General features: G+C 39.6%; 1 protein-coding gene and 1 long non-coding RNA gene across 2 annotated transcripts; one reads left to right on the top strand and one right to left on the bottom strand.

Annotated features, from left to right (window-relative positions):
- Positions 1–1,647: 1,647 nt before the first annotated feature.
- LOC126585967 (uncharacterized) lies at positions 1,648–10,943 on the top strand. The gene is made up of 8 exons (XM_050250599.1): positions 1,648–2,602; positions 2,742–2,833; positions 9,079–9,227; positions 9,335–9,445; positions 9,556–9,600; positions 9,811–10,041; positions 10,105–10,557; positions 10,722–10,943. Exons 1-6 carry the CDS (start codon positions 2,186–2,188, stop codon positions 9,879–9,881), a joined length of 885 nt encoding a protein of 294 aa, XP_050106556.1. The 5' UTR covers positions 1,648–2,185; the 3' UTR covers positions 9,882–10,041; positions 10,105–10,557; positions 10,722–10,943.
- A 281-nt stretch (positions 10,944–11,224) lies between these two features.
- LOC126585969 (uncharacterized) lies at positions 11,225–12,292 on the bottom strand. Its single transcript, XR_007610709.1, has 2 exons — positions 12,177–12,292; positions 11,225–11,446 (listed from the first exon to the last, which is right to left on the bottom strand). It is a non-coding gene; the product is annotated as an uncharacterized LOC126585969 (long non-coding RNA).
- Between the last annotated feature and the right edge of the window lie 276 nt (positions 12,293–12,568).

Below are 12,568 nucleotides of genomic sequence, written 5' to 3'. Positions count from 1 at the left end.
TCAATTGCAGAATTTTTTTCTTTTGTGAAATTTTTTCCGTAATGTGCATGTGGTGTGTATGGCTACAACTTAATATGAGAAGCGGGAATGTTCACTAGTTATAATGCACATATGTTGGGCCCAGAAAATTAGTGAGTATGACCACAACTTAGTTGGCTCGGCAAAAAACAAAATTAAGAAAAAGTTTAGAGGACATTAAGGGTCATGCGTGTCCATGAAATAACGACAACGGGTATCATGTTTTCCACATGTACGGTTAAGCGGTGGTTGATATACGTAACAAGATTTTTCCTACCACTGCAACCTTATATACGTAACAATTATGTTTTAATTGTATCCATTATACCAATAGATTGCCGTTAAAGTTTCTTATTAATGCGAAAAATAGCTTGTTGCTCGATTTCAAGTTATGTACATATCATGTGCATGTACTATACATATGATGTGCATGTGGTGTATATGGTGGTGACATCACAGGTAATGATGTCATTTTTCTAATTTCGAAGAGAGAGTTGTGAGCTTTGGGTTGTTGATGGGATTTCTAGAATCTAGGTTCAGGTCAAAGATTTGTAAACTACAGATCTCTAAGGCATTTCCGAAATCTAGGCCTCCACATATCCCCTAACGCCGTTAATTGCACGGTATTTCCGAAATCTAGGCATTTCCGATGTTGTTGCACGTATTGATATAAATAACAAATTTGGGATTTTCTTCGAACTTAAAGGGAGAAGACTTTTATCAGTGGAGGAGAAAGAGAAAGATTGCAATAAAAAAAAATGGTGTCTTTAGTTTTTTCATGATTGATTTTCTTCGACTCAAATTTGGGGAAAAGGATGATGCTTGAAGGAAGAAATCCCCAATCTACAACTGCAAACACATAAATGTGTTCATTTTCCAAAAGGGTCTATCAACAAACACAAACAATCTCTAAATAAATCAAATCTTCCAACTGGGTTTTCCATTATCTTTCACTAATCTAAGAACATCCAATAAATATCAATTTTAGAGAGAGAGAGAGAGAGAGAGAGAGAGAGAGATAGAAATAAGAAAATGGGAGGAAATAACTCATTTATACACAAGGGCAATTTGGTCATTTCAAGGTGTTGCAAAATCCTATTTTTGTGCGATTGATGTGTATGGTGTGTGCATGTCATGTGCATATTCAAGAAATCCTATTTCCGTCCCAAGATTAAAAAAAAAAAAAAATCCTATTTTTGGGTATTTTCCGAAAAAAATTTCACCTAGACAAAGACTAAGGTGGGCTAGTAAAAAAGAAAAAAGTATCTATGTCAGATATGGAATCATGGCGATATTGTAATTCAATTACTCAGTTCCGATCATTTTAAATTTTCCAGGTGTTAGGTCGTGTTTGGTGTAACACACCATAACAGAAAAAAAGTGTTTGATAAGTTCAAAGTTGCAACAAAAGATATAAACTTTTGTTGCAACTTCAATCTTTCATCTTCGTAGCATTCATGTTTAAAGGTATCTAGTACGTAGGAAGGAAAAATATGGAGAAATTTTTCATTGTGACGGGAACACAAGTGGTACATCACGTATTTTAATAGAAGTGATGAGAAATTTAATTTTTTAAGTTATTAATTTTTTAGTACATATATTTCACTATTAGTATAATAACACGTGATACACTATTTTATGTATCGGTCATATTGAAAAATCTATTGAAAACATGGACATTGACATTGACATTGAAATACTTTTAAACCAATCAAAGTATTTGATAGCAATACAACTAACAAAACAACAACAAACATTTCACTCTCTCAGCAACTATTCCGAGTGTCAGGTTGTGTTTGCTCTGACATACAATAGCAAAAAAAAATAGGAGGTAGATTATCTGTCCTTTCACTTTTCTTGCATTTTCGTGTCCTCTTTGTGTGATCATGGTTAAGCCACGTTAATATTTTATATATTTTTGTTATAGAGATAATAAAATAAAAATAAATAGTAATATAAAATATTAACGTGACTTAACTGTGACCATACAAATAAAAGAGCACGAAAAGTAAAATGGCAGAGAATCTGCCTCTAAAAAAAATATACTCTACAATAATGCAAAAGCAGAAAAGCAAAGCAGCTTTTTGTTCGCTTCAGAAAAGCAAAAGGGCACTCACATCAATAAAGCAGAGGACTCAGACCAGGAAGGCATCCAAGACTGCCACAGATGGTGTACTGGAGAGAGGTAACGGCGGATCGGAGTGATCAAAACGTGAGAGAGAGTAAATTGAAAAAAATTGAATACTCGAAACATCCCCATGTATGTGCCATAGAGGGTGACTGGGAAGGCGTGAAAAACTACTATGAGGACAAACCGGACGAATTGCTCATTCCAATGACGGTCTGCAGTGACACTGTTTTTCACCTTGCGGCTTCTTGCTGCAGCAAAGCACAAGGTAAAGAAGTCCTCGAAATGTTGATCAACATACTCAGGAATTCGACCATCTATGACCCGAGAAGCGCTCTGAGGAAACTGAATAACACTGGAAACAATACTCTTCACAGCGTGAGTTTGTCTGGAAATGTGGAAGCGGCAGAGTACTTGGTGATCAACTTCAACGAACCTGTTGAACTTGAAGGCGAGGTCATCATCAGTTCTAGTGCTAGTAGTAATTATATAGAGAATGATGCTCTGCCGCTGCTGGAGACTCGGAACCATTTAAGAGAAACTCCGCTCTTCAGGGCGGCTGCTATTGGTCAAGTTTTATGCTCGCAAACTGCAGGAGGATAATCCGGACAATGTTTGGAGGCACTTCCACAGAAATGACAAAATGTCCATTCTTCATATGGCAGTCATTGCGCAACGTTTCTCTCTCTCTCTCTCTCTCTCTCTCTCTCTCTCTGAAAATGCACACTGTAATTCTCAATAAAGATCGTGTTGGTATTTTAAAAGTTTACAAACTTAATACCAATTATGTGGGTGATAGGTTTTCTAACTCTATCACACCTCTCTCTCTTTTACTCTCTTTGAAAATGGATCGATAGAAAGAAAAAACAGCAAGCTTCTTAAAGAAACAAGTACTTGATATATTAAAAGAGTTTCAACTCTATTGCTGAAAATATGGAATGGAATTACAAAGAGCCTTACGGAAAGGCATTCTTATACTCAGTGGCGAAGCCAGGAATTGCCGATGGGAGGGGCGAACTTAAAAAGTGCAAAGTTAAAAAAAAAAGGGCAACAACCAAATTACAATTGTTGCTGACGAGGTTTCATGTCATGAAAACGTGCATAATAGATTATTGTCAATAAAAGCAAATACATGTATATCAGTGTAAACAATCATATTATCATTTAACCCTTGATCCCGACCGTAATAAAACATCGATTGTTGCTAGCTTTTCTTGGCAATGATGTGGTCTTTACGTTGACAATAATCATTTTGAAAAGTGTCTATGAATTGCTTCACAATCAATAATCATAGAATTCATATCAATAATCAATAACCATATTAATGTATTATCATATGATTCTATACTAATTAAAGAAAAAATTGTATTGAATAATTAATTAGGGTTTGAAATAATATATAAATTTAGAAAATAAAAAATTTACATAAAATTGGGAAGGATGGCGTGACGGGTGGTGATTGAAATGGAAGCTAGGAATTGCGGGATTTGTTATGTTTGTTAAAGTGTGAGTGAGAGATGGGAAATTGAAAGGGGTGATGGCTAATGGGAACCAGGGGTCCACATAATATTTTATTATTGTTTTTTAATGAAGTTGTAAAACTGTGTCGTTTTAGTTAATAATTTATTTTTATATAAAAGCAAATCCTTCAGCAAGCAGAGGCGTTGCACAAGAACAAACGCCAGAAAGCCACCATACTTTCCAGTTTCCGACCGAACCAAAGAGGCGCTCCCAGGCTTGTTTTCCGGCGAGCGGAGGGGCGACGGCCACCCTTCGCCCCTATGAAGCTTCGCCACTGCTTATACTTGCAAAAACAAGAGAACCACACAAGTGGTTTTCATAAACAAATGCAAACAAAGACTTTCTAGACTTAGCTAGTGGAAAACTATCCATGCAAAATAAAATAAAGGGGTTCAAAGTCTTTACTTGCAGCAGTTTTAAACTATTGAACACACACACACACACACACACACTACTTTATTCTAGTGGTTTACAACCACATTTCGGCTAGCATAGAAGAGAAGCATTAATTTGGGTAAGTGCAGGAAGTATGAGTCAAAAGAAACAGCTAGCAGCCCACTAACATTGAAATAATGTTTTTATTTGAACTTCCAACACTCCCCCTCAAATCAAAACGCCTTCATTCCTAGCATGTCACGCAACAACCGGAATGATTCAATTGGCAATGGCTTTCTGAAGATGTTAGCCACTTGTTCCTTGGTGTGACAATAGATAAGCTCAATTGTCTTTTGCTTCACATGATCCCTCAGAAAATGGAACCTGGTATCGATGTGCTTGCTCCTTCCATGTTGAACAGGACTCTTTGCAAGCTTGATTGCAGACATGTTATCCACATGAATCACAGTAGATTCCACTTGTGGATGACATAAAGATTTCAACAAATTTCTTAACCAAATTGCCTCACACACAGTTGAGGCTGCAACAACGTACTCGGCTTCACATGATGACAGAGCAATAATTGATTGCTTCTTTGAAGTCCATGAGAAAGCTGTTGATCCTAGAAAAAACACATAGCCAGTTGTGCTTTTCCTTTCATCTTGGTCACCTCCCCAATCACTATCTGAATAACCAAATAATTTTGCATCTTCACCAAAATTATAAAACAGACCATAGTTTAGAGTGCCTCTTATGTACCTCAAAATTCTCTTGGCAGCCAGCCAATGAGACTCCTTTGGTGTTTCCATGTACCGACTCACGAGTCCAACACCATAAACTATATCCGGTCTTGTGATTGTAAGGTACTTCAAGCTTCCAACGAGGCTTTTGTACACGGTTGAGTTTACAAGCTCACCTTCTCCTTGCTTGGACAGCTTCAATCCAGTTGCAACTGGAGTGTTGACAATATTGCACTTGTCCATATTGAATTTCTCCAATATATCTCTCATGTACTTTTGTTGAGAGATGTAGATACCGTCACTTTCTTGCTTCACCTCTATGCCAAGAAAGTATGACATTAATCCATTGTCAGTCATCTCGAATTCACTGAACATGGATTGCTTGAACTCACAGAACATTGCTTTATTGTTTCCTGTAAACAACAAGTCATCTACATAGAGACAAATAATTAAGAACTCCCTTTTTTCACCGTTCTTCATGTAAACTGAATGCTCGTATGGACATTTTTGAAATCCATTTTGGTGAAGGTAGTTATCAATCCTTGAGTTCCAAGCTCGTGGTGCTTGCTTGAGGCCATACAAAGCATTCTTCAAACGATACACCTTATCTTCTTCTCCTTGTACTTGGAAGCCTTCCGGTTGTTCCATGTACACTTCTTCCTCAAGAACTCCATTAAGGAAGGCTGACTTGACATCTAGTTGATAAATTTTCCATTTATGATGAGCGGCAAGAGAGATTAGCAATCTTACCGTGTCAAGTCTTGCAACTGGAGCATATACTTCATCATAGTCCACTCCATACTTCTGTTTGTAGCCATTTGCTACAAGCCTTGATTTATATCGATCCACACTCCCATCTGCAGTGCGTTTGATCTTGTACATCCACTTGACACCAATAGCCTTCTGATTTGGTGGGAGCTTTATCAACTCCCAAGTGTCATTCTTCTCGATGGCATGGATTTCTTCCTCCATGGCTATTCTCCAACGATCTTCTTCCACAGCTTCATTGAATGAGAGAGGCTCGTGGTCTACATATAAGCAGAAAAAATTGGTTTCTTCTTCTTCTTTTTGTCCATATATCTCGGTGAGACTTCTTAGCCTCACTGGAGTTGATGAGCTGCTTTCCTCACTGGATGTAGGACCACTCCTTGCAATTCTGTGCATTGGAGTTGTTGTGGTTATTTGAGCAGGCTGTTGCTCGACAGGTGGTACAACTTCTGGTTCTTCAAAATCAGTGGAAACAATCTTCTCTTTACTGACTTCTTTGTTGTTCCACTTCCATGCATCTTCCTCACTGAAGATGACATATCTACTAACCACTAATTTGCCAGTTAGTGGGTTGTAGAGCTTATATGCCTTGGACTCTTCACTATAGCCCACAAACAAACACTTTTCACCTCGATCATTAAGCTTCCTCCTCTTGGCTTCTGGAACCTGAGCATATGCAACACACCCAAAAACTCTTAGGTGTGCAACAGTCGGCTTGTATCCACTCCAAGCCTCTTGTGGTGTCATCCTCTTGACACTCTTTGTTGGACATCGATTCAACAAATAAATTGAACAAGCTACAGCTTCTGCCCACAATTCTTTTGGCAAATTCTTCTCCTTAAGCATGGACCTTGTCATGTCAAGGATGGTTCGATTCTTTCTTTCGGCTATCCCATTTTGCTGTGGGGTATAGACAGTAGTCAGTTGATGCCTAATTCCTTGCTCCTTGTAGTATGTTTGGAAAGCATTGGAGGTGTACTCTCCACCTCTATCTGATCTCATAGCCACAAGCTTGTGGTTGCTTTCAGCCTCTGTGAGTGCCTTGAACTCCTTGAAAACTTTTAGGGCAGCTGACTTCTCTTTGAGAAAATAGACCCAAGTCTTCCTACTGAAATCATCAATGAAGGTAATAAAATACCTATTACCTCCATAGGACATAGGATCTAACGGACCACATATATCCGTATGTACCAACTACAGTGGTTCTTTTGCTCTCCATGCATCACCAACAGGGAATGTGAGCCATGTTTGCTTGCCAAGCACACAACCTTCACATACTTGGCGTGTGGCTTCAATCTGGGGTAAACCACGAACCATTCCTCCACTTGACAGCAACTTTAGGCCATTGAAATGAAGATGGCCAAACCGAAGATGCCATTTCCATGACTCATCTTCCATTACACCGATGTTGCAACTCCCAATCTTTGTGTTCAACTTCAACGGGAACATTCGGTTCTTTGACATTTGAACACATGCAATAAGTTTTCTCCTTGCATTCCTGAGAGTGAGAAACATATCCTTCATATGTATAATATACCCTTTATGGAGCAGTTGACCAATGCTCAGAATGTTGCTCTTCATACCTGGTATGTAGTAGGTATCGGAGATGTATTCTTCTCTACCATCCTTCTGGATGATTTTGATCTTTCCTTTGCCTTCAACTGGCAACTTTGAGGAGTCACCAAGACTCACAGATCCATAAGGCCCATCTTTGAGTTCGGCAAAAAACTTTTTCTTTCCACACATATGGTTGCTTGCACCAGAGTCCAAATACCAAACATCTTGTTGGTTACTGGAATCATGGTGTGCTAGTAAGACTGTAAATTCCTCACCAGCATTTCCACTTGATTCTGCCATGTTGACATGCTCACCATTTTTATATGAACATTCATTAGCATAATTTCCATATTGCTTGCAACTGTGACACTGGATATGTGCCTTTCCTCGAGTAGATCTCCACTCCTGAGACTGAGCTCGATTTTGTGCATAGCCTCGACCTCTTCCTCGGGCTCGTCCTCGGCTACGGTTGGATGAATTCCCACGACGTGAGTTCCACTGCCCACGACCTCCATTTGGTTTGTCAATGTTCAACTTTGACTCCAAAGCTTGCTCTAGCGTTGTGGGGCTTGCATTCTTCTGAATGCGTTGCTCGTGAACTAGGAGGGATCCTAGTAGCTCCTCTGCGCTCATCGCCTCCAAATCCTTGGATTCCTCAATGGCAGTCTCCACATGCTCAAACTTAGATGTGAGTGACCGAAGTATCTTCTCCACAACTCGTACTTCATTGAGTCTCTCGCCATTTATCCTCTTCTGATTTACTATCACAATGAGCCTTGAGTGATAGTCGAAGATGCTCTCCCTTTCATTCATGTGAGCAGTTTCAAAATCTGCCCAAAGTGACTGTAACCTCACTTTCTTGACTCGATCTGCTCCTTTGTAGATTGTACTGAGTGTGTCCTATACTTGCTTGCTCTTTGTTGCTTCTGCAACCTTCTCGAACGTTGAATCTTCTAGACCCTGGTATAGAAGATACAACGCCTTCTGGTCCTTCATTCATAAGTCCTTGAGAGTGTTCATTTGTTCTGCAGTATATGCGGCTTCTTGATCGGCAGTGGGTACAACATACCCATTACTGACAACTTCCCATAGCTCCTGTGATCTAAACAATGCTTTGAATTGGATGCACCATCTTTCATAATTTTCTTTCTTCAATGTGGGAACCTGGAGCTGCACTAAGTTGGACGCCATAACTGCTGCACTTGCCAGAATGGTATTCTGGCTCTGATACCAATTGTTGGTATTTTAAAAGTTTACAAACTTAATACCAATTATGTGGGTGATAGGTTTTTTAACTCTATCACACCTCTCTCTCTTTTACTCTCTTTGAAAATGGATCGATAGAAAGAAAAAACAGCAAGCTTCTTAAAGAAACAAGTACTTAATATATTAAAAGAGTTTCAACTCTATTGCTGAAAATATGGAATGGAATTACAAAGAGCCTTATGGAAAGGCATTCTTATACTTGCAAAAACAAGAGAACCACACAAGTGGTTTTCATAAACAAATGCAAACAAAGACTTTCTAGACTTAGCTAGTGGAAAACTATCCATGCAAAATAAAATAAAGGGGTTCAAAGTCTTTACTTGCAGCAGTTTTAGACTATTGAACACACACACACACACTACTTTATTCTAATGGTTTACAACCATATTTCGGCTAGCACAGAAGAGAAGCATTAATTTGGGTAAGTGCAGGAAGTATGAGTCAAAAGAAACAGCTAGCAGCCCACTAACATTGAAATAATGTTTTTATTTGAACTTCCAACAGATGGTACCCAGTGCACAAGGCTCCCGCTTTACGAAGGGTCTGGGAGAGGTGAATGTTGGCTAGCCTTACCCCCATTTATGGAGAGGCTGCTCCCAAGTCTCGAACCCGAGACCTACAGCTCATAGGCGAAGGCACTTGCCATCGCACCAAGTGCAGATTAATAACTCTTGCTTCAACTTTTATCTTCCAAAATGCAGAGACTGCTCTTTGGTTACTGGAGAACTATTACGACTACCTAGCGCACCAAAAGGAAGATAAAGGATTGACATGCCTTCAATTGCTAGCCCAAATGCCAGCTGCCTTCGAGCCACAATTTCAGCAAAGCATATGGAAGATGCTCATTTACTATTGTATGCACGGTTAATCTACGTACTGCTATATCTACACCTGTGTGCACATCCACACTTTAAATTTATATGAAGCAGTAATCTCCTACTTAATGTTGTTATATATGCAGGCCTTCCTGATGGAGGAGATGTGGTCACACCCAATAAGAAGGATGATGTAGAGAACACCTTGGATAGCAACCAGACGCGCCGTCAATCAATCTCTCGGAACAAGCTTGCAGGTAACCTAATTAGTTAATCAAATAAAGTACACAGCTAGCTAGCTAAAGCGCCCCGTTAACGGCATTTTTTCAATGTTTCTGATGAAGGTGCATGCATAAATGTTTTGCAGGCTTTGCGAAGGTTTACTCTTCAGTGTGGGACTCCCTTGCTAAAAGTTTGTTTGCTTTCTGCCTTTTCCTCGGTGCATTTTCATCATAATGAAAACTTGTTACTTGAATTCTGGAAAAGAAGCATTATTTACTCAATCCTTATGATTTTACATGAGAAGATGAAGCGTGCATGACAAACTTCTTTAGAGTGCCGATAACATCTCCCTATGACACGTTAGTTAATATATACGTATGCTTGATCATGTGATGGATAGGAATAGGAAGCTCGCAGAGCGGCATAATCTACAGGATATGGAAGGACAAAAAAAAAACAAAAAATCACTAGAGAAAATCATCCACGAGCTCGTTAAATCGGACTATTCTTGCCTGAGTACTTATTAGAAAGCAATACCCAAGACCATTTCTTTAGGGTCCAATCTCAGTAAAAAAAGAAAGGCCATCGCCAAAAACATCCAAATCGGATAAGGGAAAAGGTGGTGATGGAGGTGAAAAAGGACCGGAAGCTGCAGAAACATCCAAATCGGATAAGGACAAAGTCGATGATGGAGGTGAAAAAGGATTGGAAGCCGCAAAAACATCCAAATCGGATAAGGGAAAAGGTAATGATGGAGGTGAAAAAGGACCGGAAGCTGCAAAAACAGACATTTCGGATAATGCGCCGAGGTATAAAGTTTACAACTTTACACCATTGCTTATAGCAACCATCACGGGAATTATGCCCTTGTGGATGAGATACTTGAACAACATCCTTAGGCAGTCGAGCACGTTAACTACGACGAACGCAACATATTGCATCTAGCCATTAGGAACCGTCGGAAAGAGATCCTTAATCTTATCAAAAGCAAACCAACTGTGATGTCGAGGCTGAAGGAGTGGATAGACTGCGATGGCAACACACCATATTGCACCAGGCTGCAGATAGGGGTTACTACTCCAAAGCGTTGTCTCAGAAACTAATTGGCCCTGCAATGCAATTGCAAGAAGAGCTACGTTGGATGCTGGTAATGTTCTCTTGCTAGACCTGATAAAATACTTACGTTGTTAGACAAGTACTTATGTTACTAATTAAGTCGGTTCACATGGAAAAAGACATGTTGTTAGACAAATACTTCTGTAACAAAACCTATACATCAACATGATAAATGTGTACGTCTGTTTGTGTCAGTGTGTAAAAGAGATACTACCGCCTCGGTACACCTTGTAAGTTTATGAGTATGAGTTATGGAAGGAATCAGTTCTTATGTTTAAGATTGATATGGAAAAGTCTTGGTCAAAAGCCTTAACTTATTTGGTTTCCTTGTGGAATAAGTTTTGTGAGATTCTAAATAATCCTTGTGGGATTAGAACTCGATAATAGAACATGTTTGGGATTGATATGTTGTATCAATTGTGATGTTTGAATCCTAAGTCTATTTTGATAGGGAATGACAATAGGAGTGCTATAAAAGCTTATGTCACTGCTCTTGCAATATACGGTTATATAGAGTTCCAAGTCCTATTGTCTGGAAGAACCATTGAGATTTGTAAAAGAGGAGAAGGCAGTAAGTTGTGAAGTCGCAATGGCTTCTTCATTTGGTTCCAATTCTGCAGGTAAGTTCTCGAGCTTTTCTCGTGTTTTTGTTTATCTATTAGTTTAGTGGAGTTGTGATTTAATTGGTTGTATCCATGTTCTTTAGATTGATGAACTGTTAGAGTTTATTCTTACACATCTTGCACCGCAACAAAAAGGATCAGACAGCTGAGGAGCTGTTCAACTACCAGCATAACGGTCTTCTGGGGTCGGCACAAGAATGGGTAAAAGAAACGGCTCAGTCATGCTCAACTGTGGCGGTGCTAGTGTCCACCGTGGTCTTTGCAGCTGCCTACGCCATTCCCGGGGGTACTAGTGACCTGTTGTGCCTTGGCTCGTTCATTAGTGCGGAAACGAGATTCAGATTACAACCTCACCAAAATCACACTCAGTTGAACATAATAAAATACAAGAAATAAAGACACCGAGAAATTTACGAGGTTCGGCAAAAATCCTGCCTACGTCCCCGGAGAGATATTGCTCTTCACTATGAGAATAACAGTAAAAGTACACATGAGTTAAATCGACATAACCCAATCCCAAATCCCTTGTACACCCACTCATAGAATTTTCCCAAGAGCCTCACTCTACCCCAACAGTTCTTTCACTAGAATACTTTTCACTCTAGCTCTCTTGATTTTCTGTCACCCATGCCCATGCTTTCCCATGGGAGAGCCGAATGCTCTCTCCATCTTGATGCTTTCCTCATACCTTCTCAGGAGAGAGCCGAATGCTCTCTCTATCTTCTTCGGCTCTTTGCAAATAAATGGAGAAGAAAAAAGAATCAACCTTTCCTTTTTCCACAGACATAATGATGATGCATCATGCTCCCTTTGCCTTTTACTCAAACCCCAAAGCCACTCACGTGGCATGGAAATGGGAAACCAAGAAAAAAAGGCCAAAACAAAAGAATCCCAAGCAAACATCATCATTGTCTTCCACTATTAGCCGAAATGAGATATGACCACATTTGGTAACTACTCCGAAATCATAACACACAAAGTCACTTAATTGTTGCCAGCTCAAAATATGAGCCAATCACAACATGACCAAAGTGGCCTTCCTCTTCTCCGAGACTATCCTCTCTTTTTGTTCTTCACCTGCATGGACGTTGTGGGCATCGCCTGCTCATTATCTTCTGTGGCATTCTTTCTCTCTGTTCTCTCCTCCCCTCTTGAGTACCCATATTTCGTTAACAGTGTTCCTCGCAAGATCATGACTGGATTCATCTTGCTTTTCTTGTCAATGGCATCCACCATGCTCGCCTTTGCCGCCACCATTTTGCTCTTGATTCGTGTAGAGAAGAAATGGACCAAGTCTGTACTTTACCCTATTGCATGTTTCCCAGTCCCTCTATTCGGCCTGCTGCAATTTCCTATGTATCAATCTTTCATAGTCATGTTTCGGAAAATTGATGACTGGAATTTCAGCCCCTTACGCTG

The sequence above is a fragment of the Malus sylvestris genome, chromosome 10 (assembly GCF_916048215.2).
Source record: "Malus sylvestris chromosome 10, drMalSylv7.2, whole genome shotgun sequence".
NCBI classification, from domain to species: domain Eukaryota; kingdom Viridiplantae; phylum Streptophyta; class Magnoliopsida; order Rosales; family Rosaceae; genus Malus; species Malus sylvestris.
The sequence above is the reverse complement of the archived record's forward strand: the minus strand, read 5'-3'. Positions and strand labels throughout refer to the sequence as shown.